At 37.5% G+C, this 17,401-nt stretch overlaps 1 protein-coding gene across 1 annotated transcript; it reads right to left on the reverse strand.

The window, feature by feature from the left end:
- Positions 1-491: 491 nt before the first annotated feature.
- LOC131309326 (suppressor of mec-8 and unc-52 protein homolog 1) lies at positions 492-16,042 on the reverse strand. The gene is made up of 16 exons (XM_058335979.1): positions 15,871-16,042; positions 14,099-14,309; positions 11,958-12,110; positions 10,808-10,856; positions 8,632-8,715; positions 7,925-8,028; positions 7,047-7,133; positions 6,912-6,965; positions 4,634-4,729; positions 2,996-3,123; positions 2,612-2,738; positions 2,462-2,521; positions 2,243-2,350; positions 1,210-1,310; positions 997-1,048; positions 492-849 (listed from the first exon to the last, which is right to left on the reverse strand). The coding sequence occupies exons 1-16, from the start codon at positions 15,897-15,899 to the stop codon at positions 751-753; spliced, it is 1,542 nt and encodes a 513-aa protein (XP_058191962.1). The 5' UTR covers positions 15,900-16,042; the 3' UTR covers positions 492-750.
- Positions 16,043-17,401: the final 1,359 nt, after the last annotated feature.

Here is a 17,401-nt window from a genome sequence, read left to right on the forward strand (position 1 = left end):
TTTCCAAGAAAGCATCTTATTTTCAACTGATTCTACATTACTAGTAGACAATACTTCTCTTCTTATGAGAATGCATGGGAAAAAAAGAACTTTTTTCCTGATGACAGGGCTTCTTCCAATAAAAATTTTGAGTCCATACAACCCCCGTTTCATGGTGAATATATTATCAGAGGTGATGGTTACTTATAACCGGTATTTGCCAACCGAACATAGGCGATTAGGCGTGGATAAATTACTCAAGTTTTATAGTTCTGACAAAAAAAGCACCCTTTTGGACTAGAGAGCAGGGAGTACCTCTCTCTCTGTGCAACTGCCGGAATCTCTTTCCAAATAACCCATTCTGGTATAAGAAAAAGAAAACATTGACCAGCAAAAGAATCGATCAAACACATTTTCTACATAGTTTCCATCTTCACATATAGGCTTCAATGACTTGTGAAAAGGGAAATATGATGCAGATCATAAATATGATGAACTACACAACCATCACCTCTGCAACTGAAGCTTTTATAGAAAATTTCTAGACCAGTAACACAGAATTCCAAGAAAGGAGAAACTTTTTTATATAATAACAAAACTTCAACTACCACCACAAATCTCTAACAAATAATTGCACCTTTCCTACTACAAAGAATACGAAAGGGATAAATATTTTTAACAAAGACCGACTATAGATGAACTGAGAGTACAGAGCTAAATCCTGAAACTACACTCGCAACGAAACAAGCTGCAGCAACCTAAATCAAGTGACTAAGGCTTCCACAATTTCATCGTGCAGTCCTCGCTATAGGTAGCAACGAGGTTTCTGTGGGGATGGTGAGTGATACCAATTACATCTTTGTCATGGACCTGCCAAAAGATGAAATATTAACAAAACGTCAGTGTAAGGCGAAAGCTGATTCCTGGATCAGATAGTTAGAATTCGAATTGCGACCTTGGTCCACCTTACTTACTGCTAATATAGCAATTCTTAGCCTCAAAAGAGTATGGGCTTACCTTCATAAGATGCTCCAGTTTACCAGATTGGTGGCTGAAGCAGTACATATTTCTGCACAAATTTACATGTCATTTACTTAATAACTGAACCGACAAACTTCGTAATATTAAGCAGATAAATTTTTCTCCCAACTATACTTGAAACATCATGAAGGCATTCCAGGATAATACAGTTCATGTGAGAATAAGCATGATAATCCTTTCAGGCCATACCTATCTTCACCAACACAGTAAATCCACTCCCCTTTAGGTGATACACAAGCAGCTACAAAGTCTCCCCCTTCTTTTTTACCAGATGAGAAGCTCTTTACAACCTGCAACCGATACGAAACAAACCATACTTCTGCTTACATCGCTATGCTAACCACAAAGCCAAAATGAAACATGAGAATATAAGAGGTGACTCGAAGATGAGACATTCTACTTGAACATGCATTGAGAAATCAATGATACATAATCTACAGAGTATACACTCCAAAGCATTCCACCACAGGAGCAACGTGTTATGAGTAGATCCGGAATTCAGGCCACCATATGTAGCTGTTATCTAGTCATGCATTGCAGTACCGCTATGAGTTATTGCACAAAGAGATGTTCCCTCTCCAATTAGGTTTCCAGCAAGAAAAAGCAATTTTCACCAATTCCGTGTGGCTTTTTATGCAAAGTACAAAACAATAGATGAACTCTTCAAACTTCTTGCTTTATATAGGCTGCCCGACGACATTGTTTAAGCCATCTAAAAACTACAAGTTGTCTGAATTCAAAACTAAATTTCCATGATAAATCAAAAGTGGGTATATAAGGTAAGGCATACTCTTATCAATTCTTTGACCAAAAGTGCGATATCAATTTTTCATAATGTGGTTGTTGCTGGGTACCAACCAGTGAGGACAACTACTTCCTCAAACACCGTCAAATCACTACATCAGAAGCATTATCACTCAAGTCCACATATGACCAAACCCATAGCTATAGAGTGCGAGACACCTAGTTACCACATCTACGTAACATATGTGTTTCTTACATGCCCATTCAACGTCCAACAACGGAAATTTCCCGTCTGTCCAATGTTGAGCAAGTCAGACATTTCATTGCCAACCCAGTTTTATTTGTGTCTCAACTATACTGGATCACATGTGAGGGAAATTCGTAATCGATCAGTAGTTTGCACCTTTGCACTATCTCTCAATACAGGAACCTAAAACGATGAAATAACAATCTCTTGCCCAAGTTTGTGTAAGCATACCTGTCCTTGAAGTGTCATTAGGTGTATTGACGAAGTCTTGTTACACACAATTATGTGATCTGTATTTTTAGGAAAAAGATGGACAGAATTCACTGACGCATCAGCTCCCTACAAAACATAGAATAGGGTTTGAGGAATAGTAAAGATCATTGAAATGTAAAACAGGTTCAATGTTATACTAGATGAGAGCTGCAATTTTTGTCACAAGAGAAGAAATACCCTTAAAGTAGGTGGTGGCTTTAATGTGTGCAGACATTCTGTAGTCTTGACGTCCCAAACCTATATAGAGCAGACTGCCACATTACTCATACAGGAGAAAGAAGCACCGGGTTCGCTACTTGAGCCATGATGAATAAAAAATACACCTACCTTGACAGTAAAATCGCTAGATGCAGTAATTACACGAGCTCCATCGCTCGTAAAGATGGCATCATTCACATAGGATCCATGTCCACGGAATTCCTTTAATAATTTCCCTGATTTTAGGCCATGGATTCTACACCAAACACGAGACAACACAACATTAGAGTCTCAGAAAAGGAAGCAAGTTTCGCCTACCTTATTGTTAGTCAATATTACCCACTCTTACAACCATAGCAGCTATTAATCAAAGATGGGAAATAAGTACATCAATAATTACAAACCCAATCAGCAGAAAAATAAAACAAGTACAGCTAAAAATCAATGGATCATGTACATCAAAAGCACTAGGTTACAAGCCAAATAAATAGATGCATATTTGTTCAGTTAAACCTTGCTGTGCCATCAAATGATGTGCTTAATAGCTGACTTCCATCTCGAGAGAAGGTAAGACTGGTGACACCCTGAGAATGTGCATGTTCAAGGCGGCGCAAGCATTGTCCAGTCCTTATGCGCCAAACCTATAACAATAACATTGAATAAGCGAAGCTACTATTGCTACTGACAGAAATTACATGCTTCATTGATAGTAAGTATATGATCAAAATATGATAGCCAACTGAACAAAACTGAGGTTTTTTTTAAGCATGCAATAGTACCAAGAAAGATATGGTGACAAATTCTAACAGGAAGTTGTCAAATCAGTTACACTGTGCACTCTCCAATGTTTTAGACCAATACATGCCTGGCAGCTTGACTAACGTGAACGGCAACCAGGCTGCATCAAGATTCTTTGATACTAAAAATTGCTTAGTTGACCATCAACGAATTCTAGTAGACATAATCAATAACTCACTTCAACCAATGGCTAATCTCAATAATCTCATGATTTGCTAATTAATGTAGGATGCTCGCTTGGACTATTATCCACTTCTTGTTAAACTAATCACAGCTTAGGGATCGAACAGTTTATCAGTTTCAGTAATCCAGTTATTAAAACCTCTGTTATCTTGAGGAAATGAAGGAGAAATTCTTTTACGATAAAAGTATCTAAAATTCTAGATTTCATTTATCCTGCTTTTGCTTCTTTCACTTCGTGTGATAGTTACATGTTTCATTGTTTATTCTTCCGACATTTATTACTTTCTACTCATTACTCATTAGTGTTTTATTTCAAGGTATATTTGGTTTTTGCAAGTACCAATGATTTTGTTGCGAGGTGGGGGTGGCCTCATGCTTATATGTTGCACATTATTTTTTGCCCTCAAGCAATGTGACTTCACCACTTCAACATTGCACATGCTACTAATTAAGACGCATCAATCTGACATTTTGGTCCACTTCACCTCAATCAACCCCAAAAGCTAGCCTTTGAGGGAGAGTGCCCTTGCGCTAATATATTGCGCATTACTATTGTACCCAGACAATGTAGGACTTCACCAAACATGGACCACTTCAACACCACACAGCCACTCATCCAAACATCGTAATTGACATTTTGGTCCAAAATCCAAAGGTCATTCTGTTGTTAAGTCAAGTCAAATACCTCTTACGAAACAAGGTTTTTTTTTATATTTTTTATAAGTAATAAAATTTATTGAAAAGGCATCAAGGGGGTGCCGCCCATGTACAAAATAAATAAAAAAGCTAGCAATAAAAAAATAAAAAATAAAAGGCCCTATAATTACGGGTGGCATTCCTTAATGCCTTCATTCTAATATAATTATTTACTTATCAAAAAATATATATATAAACATAAAAGGCCCGAAACACCCCTCTATACCCCAAAAATATCTAACATGTCCAAGAATTTACTCAAAGAAGGGTTACACTCCCTTAACAAAGAACAAGCCCACCTATGATTGTGCAAACTGGTACAGGAAGCCCTTCATTAGTCTACAGTATGCTTGCAATCTAAGTATGAAGCAAACGGGAGAAAGGATACACAAAAAGATAACGAACAAGGCCTATCATAAGAACGTTTATGAAGGAGGATTCGCATCACAACCCGTAGATAAACCTAAAACTTACTTTGATTTTTCCATCTTGGGACCCAGATGCCAGCATCTCAGAATCTCTACTAAAATCAACACAAAGGGCAGCATCATCATGCATCATAAATGTCTCCTGTTGGGAAAATACCATGTGATGAACGCACAAATTCAGACAACAATGGTGATGGAGCTATAAATTTTCTTACTTTGACATAACCAAGCAGAAGTGGGATCATCCAGATCCTACTATTCAAATTCTTACATCCAGAATTTCTTGGCCATGCAAACTACCTTCTTTTTTTGGTGAACTACTATTGCAGGCATTCGTAGTACAACCATATTAACACAAACAGAGACAGACACGATTAGTCGCGGCTCCAGATATTTTCCTTAGGGTTGTCAATAAGAAACTTAAACTTTTCAACTCAACCTATCCATCTAAATTTGTTTGTCCATAGAAATCTAACTTTTTTAAAGAAAAGCAATTATTGAACTTAAAAATCTTTAAGCTTCCAAAATTACCCATCTACTTCTTTTTGTTGTTCGTATCATTCAAAAAAGAGGGGGGAAAGAAAAAGAAATTCATATGAATTAGTTAATCAACCTTTCAGTATAGATAAATTAAGAGCAATGTTACATTTCAGAATTCTGTGTCTGGACAATTCGATGCACTTGGATCCCTCATTGTATAGTGGGGTTCACTTCGGACAAATCGCCAAAATTTTGCACCAAAATCCCCATGCACGGACTTTACGATTAAGTAATAAGTTTTCTACTATATTCCCTTGCAATAGGGCTCGGCTAGGGTCACTAACAGTTTATCCTATATTTTGCCTTGGCCATTCAGTAATTCTGCCATCTATTGATTTTGGATTCTATCATTATAGTTTCAGGCTTTACATGTGTTCAAATATTGTGGGTGAATGTTCAAGCATTGTGGCCTGGGGTGTTCAAAGCAGTGGTTTACTTAGAATTAGCTGCTATCTACATAGTTTAGTTATTTGTGAGCGTATTCAATTGCATAGCATCCTTCAATTGTAGCGCCACCTCTAACAAGAATCATAAGACACAATAAACGACAAAAAGTTCAAATCAAGGAATGTTCAAACAGTATCTCATATAAATAAAGAAAAGGTAACAGCACCATAGATCAATTGAAGAAGGCACCAAAAAATTGAAGAAAAAGGTCAGGCTATATAAAACAAAAACTGCAATATCCGTAAGAGCGAGCAGTCTTCCATACAATAGCACCAACTCAACATTTTCAATGCACTAAGAGTATTAAAGTATAAACCTTCAATCAGTTACCTATTTTGTTGGCTAGTTGCAGCACAAAGGCGGTAAGAGTAAGACTACTTTCGAATTAGAGAACATGTAGCTACTAGCAGATGCCTTTGGAGACAAGGTCAGAGATTGGTGGGGCGGCCCAATAGTGGTGGACTGGAGGGTAGTCCAAATGTTAGACTGGCCAAAATACTATTTTTTTGGTTACTTGAAAAAGGATACAAAAAATGGATCATATAGGTTTGAAAAAGCATATAACCATGATAGTTAGGATTTCCAGCTTTAAGTTCCAGATCTTATTTTTTTGGTTATTTGAAAAAGGATACAATAAATGGATCATATAGGTTTGAAAAAGCATATAACCATGATAGTTAGGATTTCCAGCTTTAAGTTCCAGATCTTATGAGCTTTAAGGATAATTGCTGCCACAATCAATGGGTCTGAAGCAGGTGATTCCCTATCCCTGTTGCTTTTAATCCTTTTTACGGAGGCCTTGAATTCTGATCAGAGAGCAGTTCATAGGGCCACTGAGAAGATCTCAGGGTATGTGCAGCAAATGGCAATTTCTCAGAGTGTGTGCAGCAAATGGCAATTTATGTGACTGGCCCAGTACAGCAGGACGAGAAAGGGAAAAAAAAAAAAAAAAGAAAAAAAAAAGGATAACACTAGTAAACGCTGAAGATTACACGACTAGATTGTTTTGGTCATAAATGCTGAAGATTATTTCAACCCTTCTAAGTAAATATGTATAACTCAAAAGATGCGTTGCGAAGCATTATATTGCGAACATTGAGAGTAAATTATGGGAAGAGCGAGAGAGTCATCCAAGCTGGAATCCTAGGCAAAGTGGCACGCGGTTTAACTAAAGAATGGCATCAACAAGGCAAAGAAGATTCATGTATTCCACACTGGGTAACTCAAATCAGGCTTAGTTCAACAAAACAACAGCATAAGGTTTTCAAAACTAAATAGTCCAAAATATGTCCACACAAATTAAAAAATAGAAAAACAATAGGCTCTAAAATACTCACATCAGCTTGGTATTGAAGATCCTTCTTCAACTTCCCGCTTATGTGGTCCCAAACCTGGTACAAAACCATACAAGTTCTTCACATAATATGAACAAATTCTTAGTGGTCAGCAATGCAAGTTCTGATTGTGCATACCTCAACAAATCCGTCAACAGAGCAAGAAACAAGGAACTGTCCATCTGGTGAGAACTGCGCACATTCTGGGTGACTTTTCTTTCCAAACTGTAGCAAGACACCGCCAGAAAACATGATTTCACGAATTCTGAGGCTAATGTCTATTAACAACAATTAAGCATGCAACTATGAAGGAAAAACTACATGCTGAATTGATTACCCAAGATCTTTGCAACTATGTTGAACATAAACCATAAAAATGCTGTGTTCTCTTTTCCTTCATTCTGATGGATTATCTTACCTAATTTTATATTAACATAGAAGCAAAACAAAGGGTAGCGAAAACAACATTATAGCGCATGGAAATGATCAAAAAATCACTGATGCTTTCTCACAACCTCACTCTGCCAGAAAGTAAAACAAAATCTTTAGAAAATTACAATAAGGAAATGTACTACAACCACTAGCACATGGATCTACATATTTCTTAAGGCTTATCAGATCTCAGGAATCAATTAGTTTACTTTGGACAAATGCCTAGCTTCGAGAATACAAGACCAGAAGCTTAAGATCTCACAGATCCTTCCCTATGAAACAGAAAAGGGGGGGGGGAGAAATAAAACATGTCTGGGCATTTCAAATATCAACAGACAAACAACACAAGTACATTCGTCTGCAGCCTAGGTTTTTCTTTTGAAAATGGCTATTAAAAGCCATCGTCTTAGGATTTCAATACTTCAGAAAAATAGCAGGAATGTATTCAATTTCCAGATTAGATTTGTCTATAAAAAAAAATCACATACAACACATGTTCACGTATATGTATTCTCCAGGGTTAGATTAAGATCAGATTCATAAATGCAAAATAAGTGTCAGGAAGAGAGACATCTACAGCTTACCTTAATAGTATGCCCAAGATTTGTCGCGTACATATCATCTACATCTTGTTTCATAGCAGCCGTCCCTCGGAATAGGTCAAACTGTGTGCCTGGCGGAAGCAACCCTGAAATAGAAGAAATATGTATATCAATTTACTAAGTATGATGTTTATAAAGTCATTGAAGTCAACTAGCCAGAAGTAAGAGTTGAAAGCAATGCAAACTGTTGCATCAGGAGAATATTTTTTCATTTTATCTTTGTAAGTGTTGCGCAACAATTATCAGACAATGATAAGTTCAACAAAGTTCAACAAATCACATATAAAATAGAATGAAAAACTCCCCGAAACTTTTCCAGTTCGAGTTTAATCTGAGATTTACAGGGAGATATTTCCATTATGCTACTTGTATCCAAACGAAGCTTAATTGGTTGAAATTTCTTCTCCTTTCCTTTTGTATGAAGGCACAACTCTCAAAGTGCTACCAAGCACTGGCGTCTTCCACATTTACATTGCATCTCCCTTCCCTTAAGTTTAGCAACCAGTGATATCCATGAGAATGGGTAACGAGAGAGAAGTAAACAAACATGGATATTGGAAATTGGTGAATTTATTCTTATCCTTTATATTCAGAAAGTCAAACTTGCATTTTCCCAGTTCAAATTTATACATCCAGGCAGAGAGAAGGAATAGATCTCTGTTAAATAACATAGCTCAATAAAACGTAACCTTGGTGCTGCTGCCACTTCAAAGCCTGACCAATTAGAGCCATTAGTCGTGACGGCGGAACCACAGAAACCTCTGCAGCGAGAGCTGAAAAAAAAGGAATAGTGAAAATGGATAAGAATAAGAGCAGCAGAACCAATTGACAACCTTTTGTAAAACTATTCCTTGGGGTCATGCATATCTCATAATTGTATAACACAAACGAGTATATTTCAGTATTCAATCTCACTGTTCTCACCAATAACCTACCGCTTTCACGTTTTTACAATGACGTCCACTGTCAGAAATGCCTAGATGATTGAATCCTCTTTGCAAATCGGAAATCACGGATGACTAACAAATGCTTCAATTTAAGTACTTCGAAAGGATAAACAGATTCAGATTGTTCCCAACAAACAACCAAATTTGATCTCAATAAGGATGCAAGAAAAGTAAAATCTATACTACTGTACTGAGGTCGAATTCTCACTAGGTTCATCATTTATTTTGTTGGCCACGTAGAGGCTATAAATACTTTCAAGTCGAAGACCAAAATAGAAAAATCAACAAGCCAACTTCTACGTACTTTCAATTCGAATTCTCACTAGGGTTCATTATATGCCTCAAAAAATTGATCTCAGCCAGTTTCTCAAATCTGCTGTATGGTTCACATCTTATTTGGAAATTGGAAACCTAACAACATAAATAAACAAAAAAATGGAAGTAACCGCAGAAATTGTTTGGACATTTAACCATTTTAGTGATGGCGTAACAGGTTGAATTTCCCTACAGACATGTCTCCATTTGATTGTGGAGACTTATTCTACTACTGCTTTTAACTGAATCCCTGTACACAGACCAATGATAGGAGATTCACTAATATGACTAAAGGTACTTTTAGATCTCTTTAGAGGCAGAGACAAATGTTTCTCTTGGATTCCTATAAAGGCCAAGTGAGATCAGGCTATCAAAAACAAAAGTTCCTTGGCATCTTGCCTATTTCCAATAAAATCACAAATTCAAATAAGGCTTCAAACTTTTATGACAAACTTCATATATAATTCCATAGTCTCACGTAAATACATGACATTTTACACAGAATTTTCACATTTTGGAATCGTTCTATCAATTCCATGGAACACATTGAGGAACCCAAGAATCCCTCATCCATTGATCTTCCATCCACCTAGGCAGTACAGTGTTCATCAATTTCATCACTGAAAAAGCTCTTTCCACAGCTGCAGTGCTAATTTAAGAAGTAGGTTGATTAGACTTTGCAGTGCTAGTTTCATTGAGTTTGGTCATTCCTTTTGAAAACACATATCATAATTTACATTTTTTGGAAGTCAGTGACTCCTGTTGGACCCTCTCAATGTACAATAAAGCCACTTGTGCTAAATAAAGGAGCTTCCATGGCCACTAACTTTTTGCATACTTCTCTTGGAAGGAGGTAGTCTCATGGGGAGATGAATAACTTGGTGAATCACTGCAACTTGTCAGATGGGATCCCAGGAATAAGGGAGGGCTTTGATGCTTTGGGGTGGAAGAGTACAAGGTCGAGGAGATTCAAGTCAAAGGTGGCTTTTGGGGCACGTACATAAGTGATTATGAAATGGCGTTCGATGTGTAAAAGTGATGGAGACTCAGTTCGGCATCTTCTCATTAAGTACCCAGTGGCTACAGATCTTTTGGGGAGTAATACTGAGAACATTTGGCAGGTGGAGCAACTACTTTTTTTATCTCTAAAAGGTTTCTTCTCATCCATTCCGCATGATTATTCGAACGTTACCCATCTCAAGATCATTCATGGCATTTCACAGAGGCTTTTAAGACATAAATTATAGGTTGCTGTCCTCCTTTTACCCGCTAAATAGAAGACCTAATCACCATGTTCTTCATTAATTTCCTATTTCCAATTTGGTCTTTTTTGCATCATTATGCCTTCTTTGAGCATTTGTCATCATATGAAAGAACCGCATATATCTCTCATGGGATGCCAATTTTCTGTTCACTGTAGCAGCCCTTATTGGCTACAATCAATATGTTTTATTAGTTTCTCCTTCCTGAAAGAAAAAGCGTGATATTTCTTTTCCTAAACACTGGATCAGGAGACTGGATCTAGCTGTCAGAATAATGTTTGGTACATGCATACACATCATTTTGATGAATCCCTCCAAAGAAAGGAAGAGAATGCTCAAACCTTGAGCTATTTGTGCACGTCTTTTCTCTTTTGTTGAATCTTGATAAGCCTGGGGAAAAAAAATAGTAGTGTTACTGTGTTAGTAATTATATGAAGTACAAGACAATTACATAATACCAAGTTTCTTCTTGTAAAGTTAAAGAACAGGGAGACCCAACTCTGCGCATGCAAAGAGTATGGAAGCAATTAGAACCCAAATTACAAGAACCATAATTGCACATCGTCCAAAATGCTAACAAAAAAAATTCTGCAGGAGAATACAAAAGCCAGATACTACAATATTTGACAGATAATGACAAGTTGACAACCTAAGAAACCAGACACATGAAAACAAATTATTTCACTGCTGCAGTGACCGAACAAAAACTCACTACAGTATGGTCAAATATAATCCACTGCAGCAATAAACACGATAATCTAGGACCCAAAAGTACCCTATCTAATTACCCAGGGAAAACTTACACGGTCAACCACCACATTTTGCAGCAACACATTAAGTTGGTCTTCAGCTGTTCACTATCACCCTCGCCCAAGTGTATGTTTATAGGAATGAAAACAAGAAAGCAACAAGATTCTAACAGAATACTAACGGATCCATGTATCACTATGGTGCTACAGACTTCTAACTTCTTAGATAAGAACCCAGAGATGGTTGAATAAAAGAAAATTGATTGATCATGAAAGATGTCTCTTCAAAAAAAAGATCATAAAATGACATGCATATTTCCTGCTACACATTAACTAGTCCATGCTTATATCTCTTCTAATACAATAATGATAAGTGCCCTACAACTAGGATTGCACTGAAGTACTCGGATGTCCAAGACATGGTACAACCCATACAAATATAGAGTTTGCATCACACAGTACATCTAGCAGCTTCTGTGCAGACTACTGAAAAGTATCAAAATGAAGTAAAAGTTCAGCCTTCTACCACCAATACAAACAGTACAACCCAATAGAAATTGTGTAGAAGGCTGATTACACCTCTCATGGTAAATACTAAATAATCATTACAGTTTTCCCAATGCAGTAATAAAAAAACATCATTGAAGGATCCATCTGCAGAAAATGCGGTCAACTATATTGTAATACCGATGAGTAGAGAAAAGGAGATTAAAGAGTTATTGAGCCAGAAAGGCAATCTAACCTCATGCGGATCGAAATAAGTTCTAACAAGGAGATGCTCCATTCGCAAATATCTTTCAGGTTGCTCTTGTTTCATGACGCCCATTACCTGGGTTTGCCTTAATATAGCACGTGCAGTATCCAATTCCCGAAGTTCGATCATTTCCAAAACAATCTGGAAATTCAGGAGGAAAAAGGAAGTACATTAGAACATGCTAGCAGAGCACGTGCAACAACAGAATTTTTTCTTCTATTATTCACCTCAAATGCTTACAACTAGAAAACTAGGACTATATGGACCGTACTGGAGAGTCTTGATTAACACATGACAATGAGCCAAATCCAAACTCGTGTGGAAAACCTAAACTCGAGGTCGGACTTGAAATTTTTTAAACCTTGGTCTCAAATAATCAACCTATCAATGGAATCAATGAACAAAGCAAACCCAGAGAAAGGAGGGTGGGGGGAGGTTTGTTCTATCAATGTATTGGGCCACAACTGAACCAAGCTAAGTGGAGTTTTACCGTGTTTGAGCTCAACCCAAGTAATGCTTAAGATGTTCGAACTCAGCCCGAACCAGAGTCAAGCCTAAAGTAAGCTGTTCAAACATGTCCCTTGCTCAGATAGTTAAGGAGCCGGCTAGGGAGTGAATACATATGACGTAGGCAGGATTGAATAATTGAGAGGTGTTCAATTTCCATTAGATTTACAGCCGTGTTCGCAAGCCTAAGAAGTCTAGGTACCCATTGATTAGGCTTGGGTCATTGCAACTTTCTCCCAGTTCAACCTTCATCCATTTAACCAACTTAACATAGAACGAGTTCTGCAGTTCAGTTCTTGTTTTGGATCAACCTACTCTTCATTGTTTTAACCCTCAAAGAGCTGGCCACCTTTACAATTAAAGTACCATCAAAAAAAAAAAAAAAAGGAAAGGAAAAACATAAGTGGTGAATGCAATCATCCTGAAAGGCAAATGGAATGCCACAGCCAAATATGTGATATACATGAAGGCCCACAGGACAACATAAGCTCCGTTCTGATGGAACTATCTAAGTGGACAATTGTGTAGAATTTGGTGTCCAATGTTAAGTTGTCAGAATATTTGCACATCACCGGAAATACTTCCTCAATAGTATTGGCACATTACAGGAATATACAGTGAAATGTTACGGGTAATGATTCCTAAAAAATTGTCACCAATATTTTACCAAAACTTCATATTAGCAGCTTTCACAAGTCTCAGGACAGCTCATGCTCACTTTTAGCTGCAATTTTTGTGAATCTGTGATATATAGTTATTGAAAATCTCGAACAACATTTTGTGGTCTATCCTTCTTTATGCTTCTCATTGACTTCATCAGAAAATGGGGAAAGTAAGTGATAAAAAGTTCTCCTAATAACTAATTGACTCGAACTGTCGAACATACACTTGTCAGCTCCCAATTTTCAGATTCTCGAGCAGCAGCAACACATATGCTTTAGTCAGGTCCCCAAAGTACTTCGTAACTTCTAACCAAAGGAAATTTATTAATTTAATGATAATGAAATGACATTTGGTAGTTTCTCAAACACATGCCAACTAATTGTGTACTTTCAGTTGGATTTCAAGGTACAGATGGAAGTACTAACAGATCTTTCAGAGAGGGTGAATAAACCACTACCAAGATCTTCTTTTTGTTTTTTGATCTACAATGCCAAGATCAAACACCACATTGTTGTCATTCTTTAAGCATAAGGAACAGGCAAATATACAGTCGACATCAAACTCCTTACAAAGCCATACATCTCCTAATGTAGAACAAAATTCAACGGACTTTCAAGTGCATTTATTTTTGTCCTCCGACATTTCTCTATTTGAAGACTCTTACAGAGCAATCTTGCCAAAATTGATGCTTGCTCAGACAAATGATCCATTCTGCCAAACATCTCAAGCCTAAACTCCACACAAAATGCATCTTTTTAGAAGTCCAATGAAATAACATAAGGAGAACAGTCTGCTATTAATGTGTATATTACATAGACGTCAAGTAATCATTCAGGCATCAAAATAATAAAACTTTAAGTTCAAGAGACCAACACGTCACAGGGTTTCAAAACCCAAGATAAAAATGTAGTAAAAGCAGATAAGAAACAGTGTTATCTGGTTAAAGACATAATACATACCTGTTCATAGAGATCTTCTAGTTTCTTCCTAGGAAGCTTAAGTTGTGCAACTTGAGGTAATATTGTATCCCACCTTCCACTGTTAATATCCGCAACAAATGTTTCAAGGCTGTCTACCGTATTGAGAGAAACCTGACACTCACTCTGTAATGTTTGGAAAGTTTGATGCAAAGAATTTTCTTTGCAGAATTGAAGAACTATCTTAATCACACTGCAATGGAAAATACAAAACAGATTAGAATATAGTGGTTCAAAATAACTTGACAGTCCATGATAATTTGCATTTGTCCCAGATAATGCAGGATGTGGATATGTAATAATAGCCATGTTCACGGGACAAAAAGACTAACATATGCTTCCATTAAGCCATAAATATTATTGCCAATGGATGAGATGTCGAGGACCCCAAGAACCCTGCCACCGCATTTCTTGGTGATTCTATTATGGTTTTCATAGTGAATCAACAAGTTTACGAAAGAGTTGTGGCAATCTCTTGGCGCAAAATTTGCTTCCTACACGCTTACATTACTGAGCTGTGCAAAAGTATTGGTTCTCCTTTCATGGACCACATTTATAACTTTATACTACTAAGTTTCTTATAAGTTGAGTACCAGGCAAAGACTCAATTTGAAAGGAGCATTTCCACGCCAAAGATCGAATTACGAGGGTCAAATTAAAGTGCATTAAGGTCACTGATAATTCTAAGAAATAACTAAGAGGAGAAGAAGACACTAGATGAATGATAAGTTTAGACGTGACTCTCAATAGCTTCATGCGTCAAGAAACATTAAGAAGGATAGATAGACTACAATTTTGTCTTGTTAATACGGTCTCCATCGTTTCATAAACTGCGAACTGATACAAAACCTGTTAACCATAGATTGGAAAACAATGATGCTGCAATGTTTAAAGAGAGAATTCTTCCCATTATTTGAGAATGTTTCACGGTAAAATATAGGTTGAGACAAAAGGAGGCAGAGGAAAACTTGTTCCCCTCAGACATTCACCATTTGCTTCCTCAGAAAAGTTTATCTATAAAGGTTAACCAAAAAACATAAAGCAAGAAGTACAAAATCGGAATTTATCGAAACCTATAAAAAGGAAAAAAGAGCCCAAAGAGAAATATAACTATCATGATTCCATCGAATCATTGCAACTTGGAGAACCCCAAGTTACCTCTCGAAACGCTCTGCAATGAAACAAGCTACGTGTGAACAACTATCAGCATGTTTTCCTGGAAAGTTCATGACCAATTCACAAAAGCTACGTGAACAAAAATCATAAATATCTTTCCTTGGAAAGTGTATTGCCAATGCACACACTCCACACCCCACAATGGCAGACCCAAAAACAGCTCTGCACAAAGATAGACTAAAAAGTAGCTACACATGACAGACCTAAATGCGGTTGCACGTGAGGGAGGGTGTTCAAGAGTAGTCACATTGCTTGGCTATGGAATGGGAGATCACTTAATAACATAAGGGACCTCTCCACTTGGTGCCAATTGGTTTTGGGCTGGATATAAGGTTTCCACAGGATTCGCGTTCCACTAATTTAGCTCAGTGCGGTTGCTGAGAAAAAGGGGGACAATAGAGGAACACAAAAGCTGTGAATTTCGACAAATTTTGAGCTTGAAAAAACTAAAGCTCCGTTAAGGTAAACCAGAAAGATTTGTTCCGACAGCCAAACAAGGTCGAATTAAGTTCTTCCAAAAAACAGAGTCAAATTGGAAAACAAAAAACCAGGAAACCTAATGGTGAAAGAGAACTTACTCTCGGGCTTCGATTTCGAGCGTAGACATCGCGCTCTGTTGCTGAGTATACGAATCTTAGGGGTGAATCCTCGTCAGTATAAATGATTTTGATGACAGAGAAAACACAGAGAGGGGGTTAGGGTTTATCCTGAATTTCAAGAACCAAACGAAACTTTAGGGGCATGTTAGAAGATATATTACAGTTGTAGTCCCTATAACTATCTTTTTTTACAAATTTATCTCTATACAAAAAACTTTGCAATTTTAATCTCAGTCTGGATTTTACTACTCCTATATATTTATTTTTTTGGTGCTTCGGGAAGATAGATTTTATATCTATTTAGTTCTAGAGAAAAACTTTTATTACTGCGGAGCCGTGAATATATTTTACGGCGCTCAATCGCGCGCATTCAAAAGTGTTTTGGATGGTCCAAATTTTTAAAAAATTATTCACTGAAAGAATTTAAGTGTCCGAATAGTGAGTAGAAGTGGGATCTGGAATTATGACATAAGTTCATTGCATTAACCTATTTTCCTTTAGTTTTGCAAAAGAAGAGGAAGACAGTAGTCAGCAACTCATAAACAAACCTTATCTATTGGGCTGCACAAAATGTTACAAAGGCTCCCTGCTACATCACATAGTTATCTTTTTATAGGCAAAAAATTTATTAAGAAACTTGACAATAGATATATCAAGTCGGAGGAGTCAAATCAAAGATTGAATGACAACGCGAAAAAACGCCAAAATATAATTAAAACCCAACTACAATAATGCCCAAAAACAGCCCAAAACTTTATCTGTCAGTAGGTGGGGTCAACACCTGAACACTGTCTTTCGACCTAACAAACTCGGAAACGATGAGGGCTAAGAGATCCTCATCTGCAAGTAGGGTCAGCACCCAACACCGTCCTTCGAATATACACACTCGGATCTACAGCCCCTAATCTGGGCCGACCACAACACTCTGGCGGCAACCAAAAGCAGCTGCCTTTGACAAAATGACGCCCTCACCAGAGCAACCCATGTCAAATCTCAGACAAGCCCGAACGAAAACACAGCACCTCGAGCGGTTTCGACAAACCTTGCTATGCCCCGAACCGGAGGTCTTCGATCTCCGATTAGTTTGATCTTCAATCAATGCACACACCACACCAAAATCAGAAAGCTAGCCGCCAGAGCTGAAGAAGAAAACAACCGACAACCTGCGCCGCCGCGAACCCCACAAGTGGTCGGACCCCAAAAGCGACCACCAAGATCCAACACTTCGGACCTCGATCACAAGCGACTAGAAAATCTGACCACCAAGATTGCCATACTGCAAGCCACCGTCGTTGCCCACTTCATCGAAAAAATCTTCAATGCAACGATTATTTGTAACGCTCTCTCTCATGATGTGGGCTCCATATATGTGTACGTCACATACCATGTGAGAGGGGTGTTGCAAAAAAAATTGCATTCAAAATTTTCCTCATAGATGTTCGTACAATTCTCATTAGATTTTGGTTCTGGTTGACTTAATCTTATTAATCATCATGCATGTGACTACTTA

The sequence above is a fragment of the Rhododendron vialii genome, chromosome 12a, assembly GCF_030253575.1.
Source record: "Rhododendron vialii isolate Sample 1 chromosome 12a, ASM3025357v1".
Lineage (NCBI taxonomy): Eukaryota > Viridiplantae > Streptophyta > Magnoliopsida > Ericales > Ericaceae > Rhododendron > Rhododendron vialii.

Coding starts and splice junctions, on each gene's coding strand:
- LOC131309326 (XM_058335979.1), bottom strand. CDS start 15,899: ATGTCTACGCTCGAAATCGAAGCCCGAGA. Junction 6,966..7,046: donor CTGTTGACGGATTTGTTGAG/GTATGCACAATC, acceptor GTTTTGTACCAG/GTTTGGGACCACATAAGCGG. Junction 850..996: donor AACTGGAGCATCTTATGAAG/GTAAGCCCATAC, acceptor ATCTTTTGGCAG/GTCCATGACAAAGATGTAAT.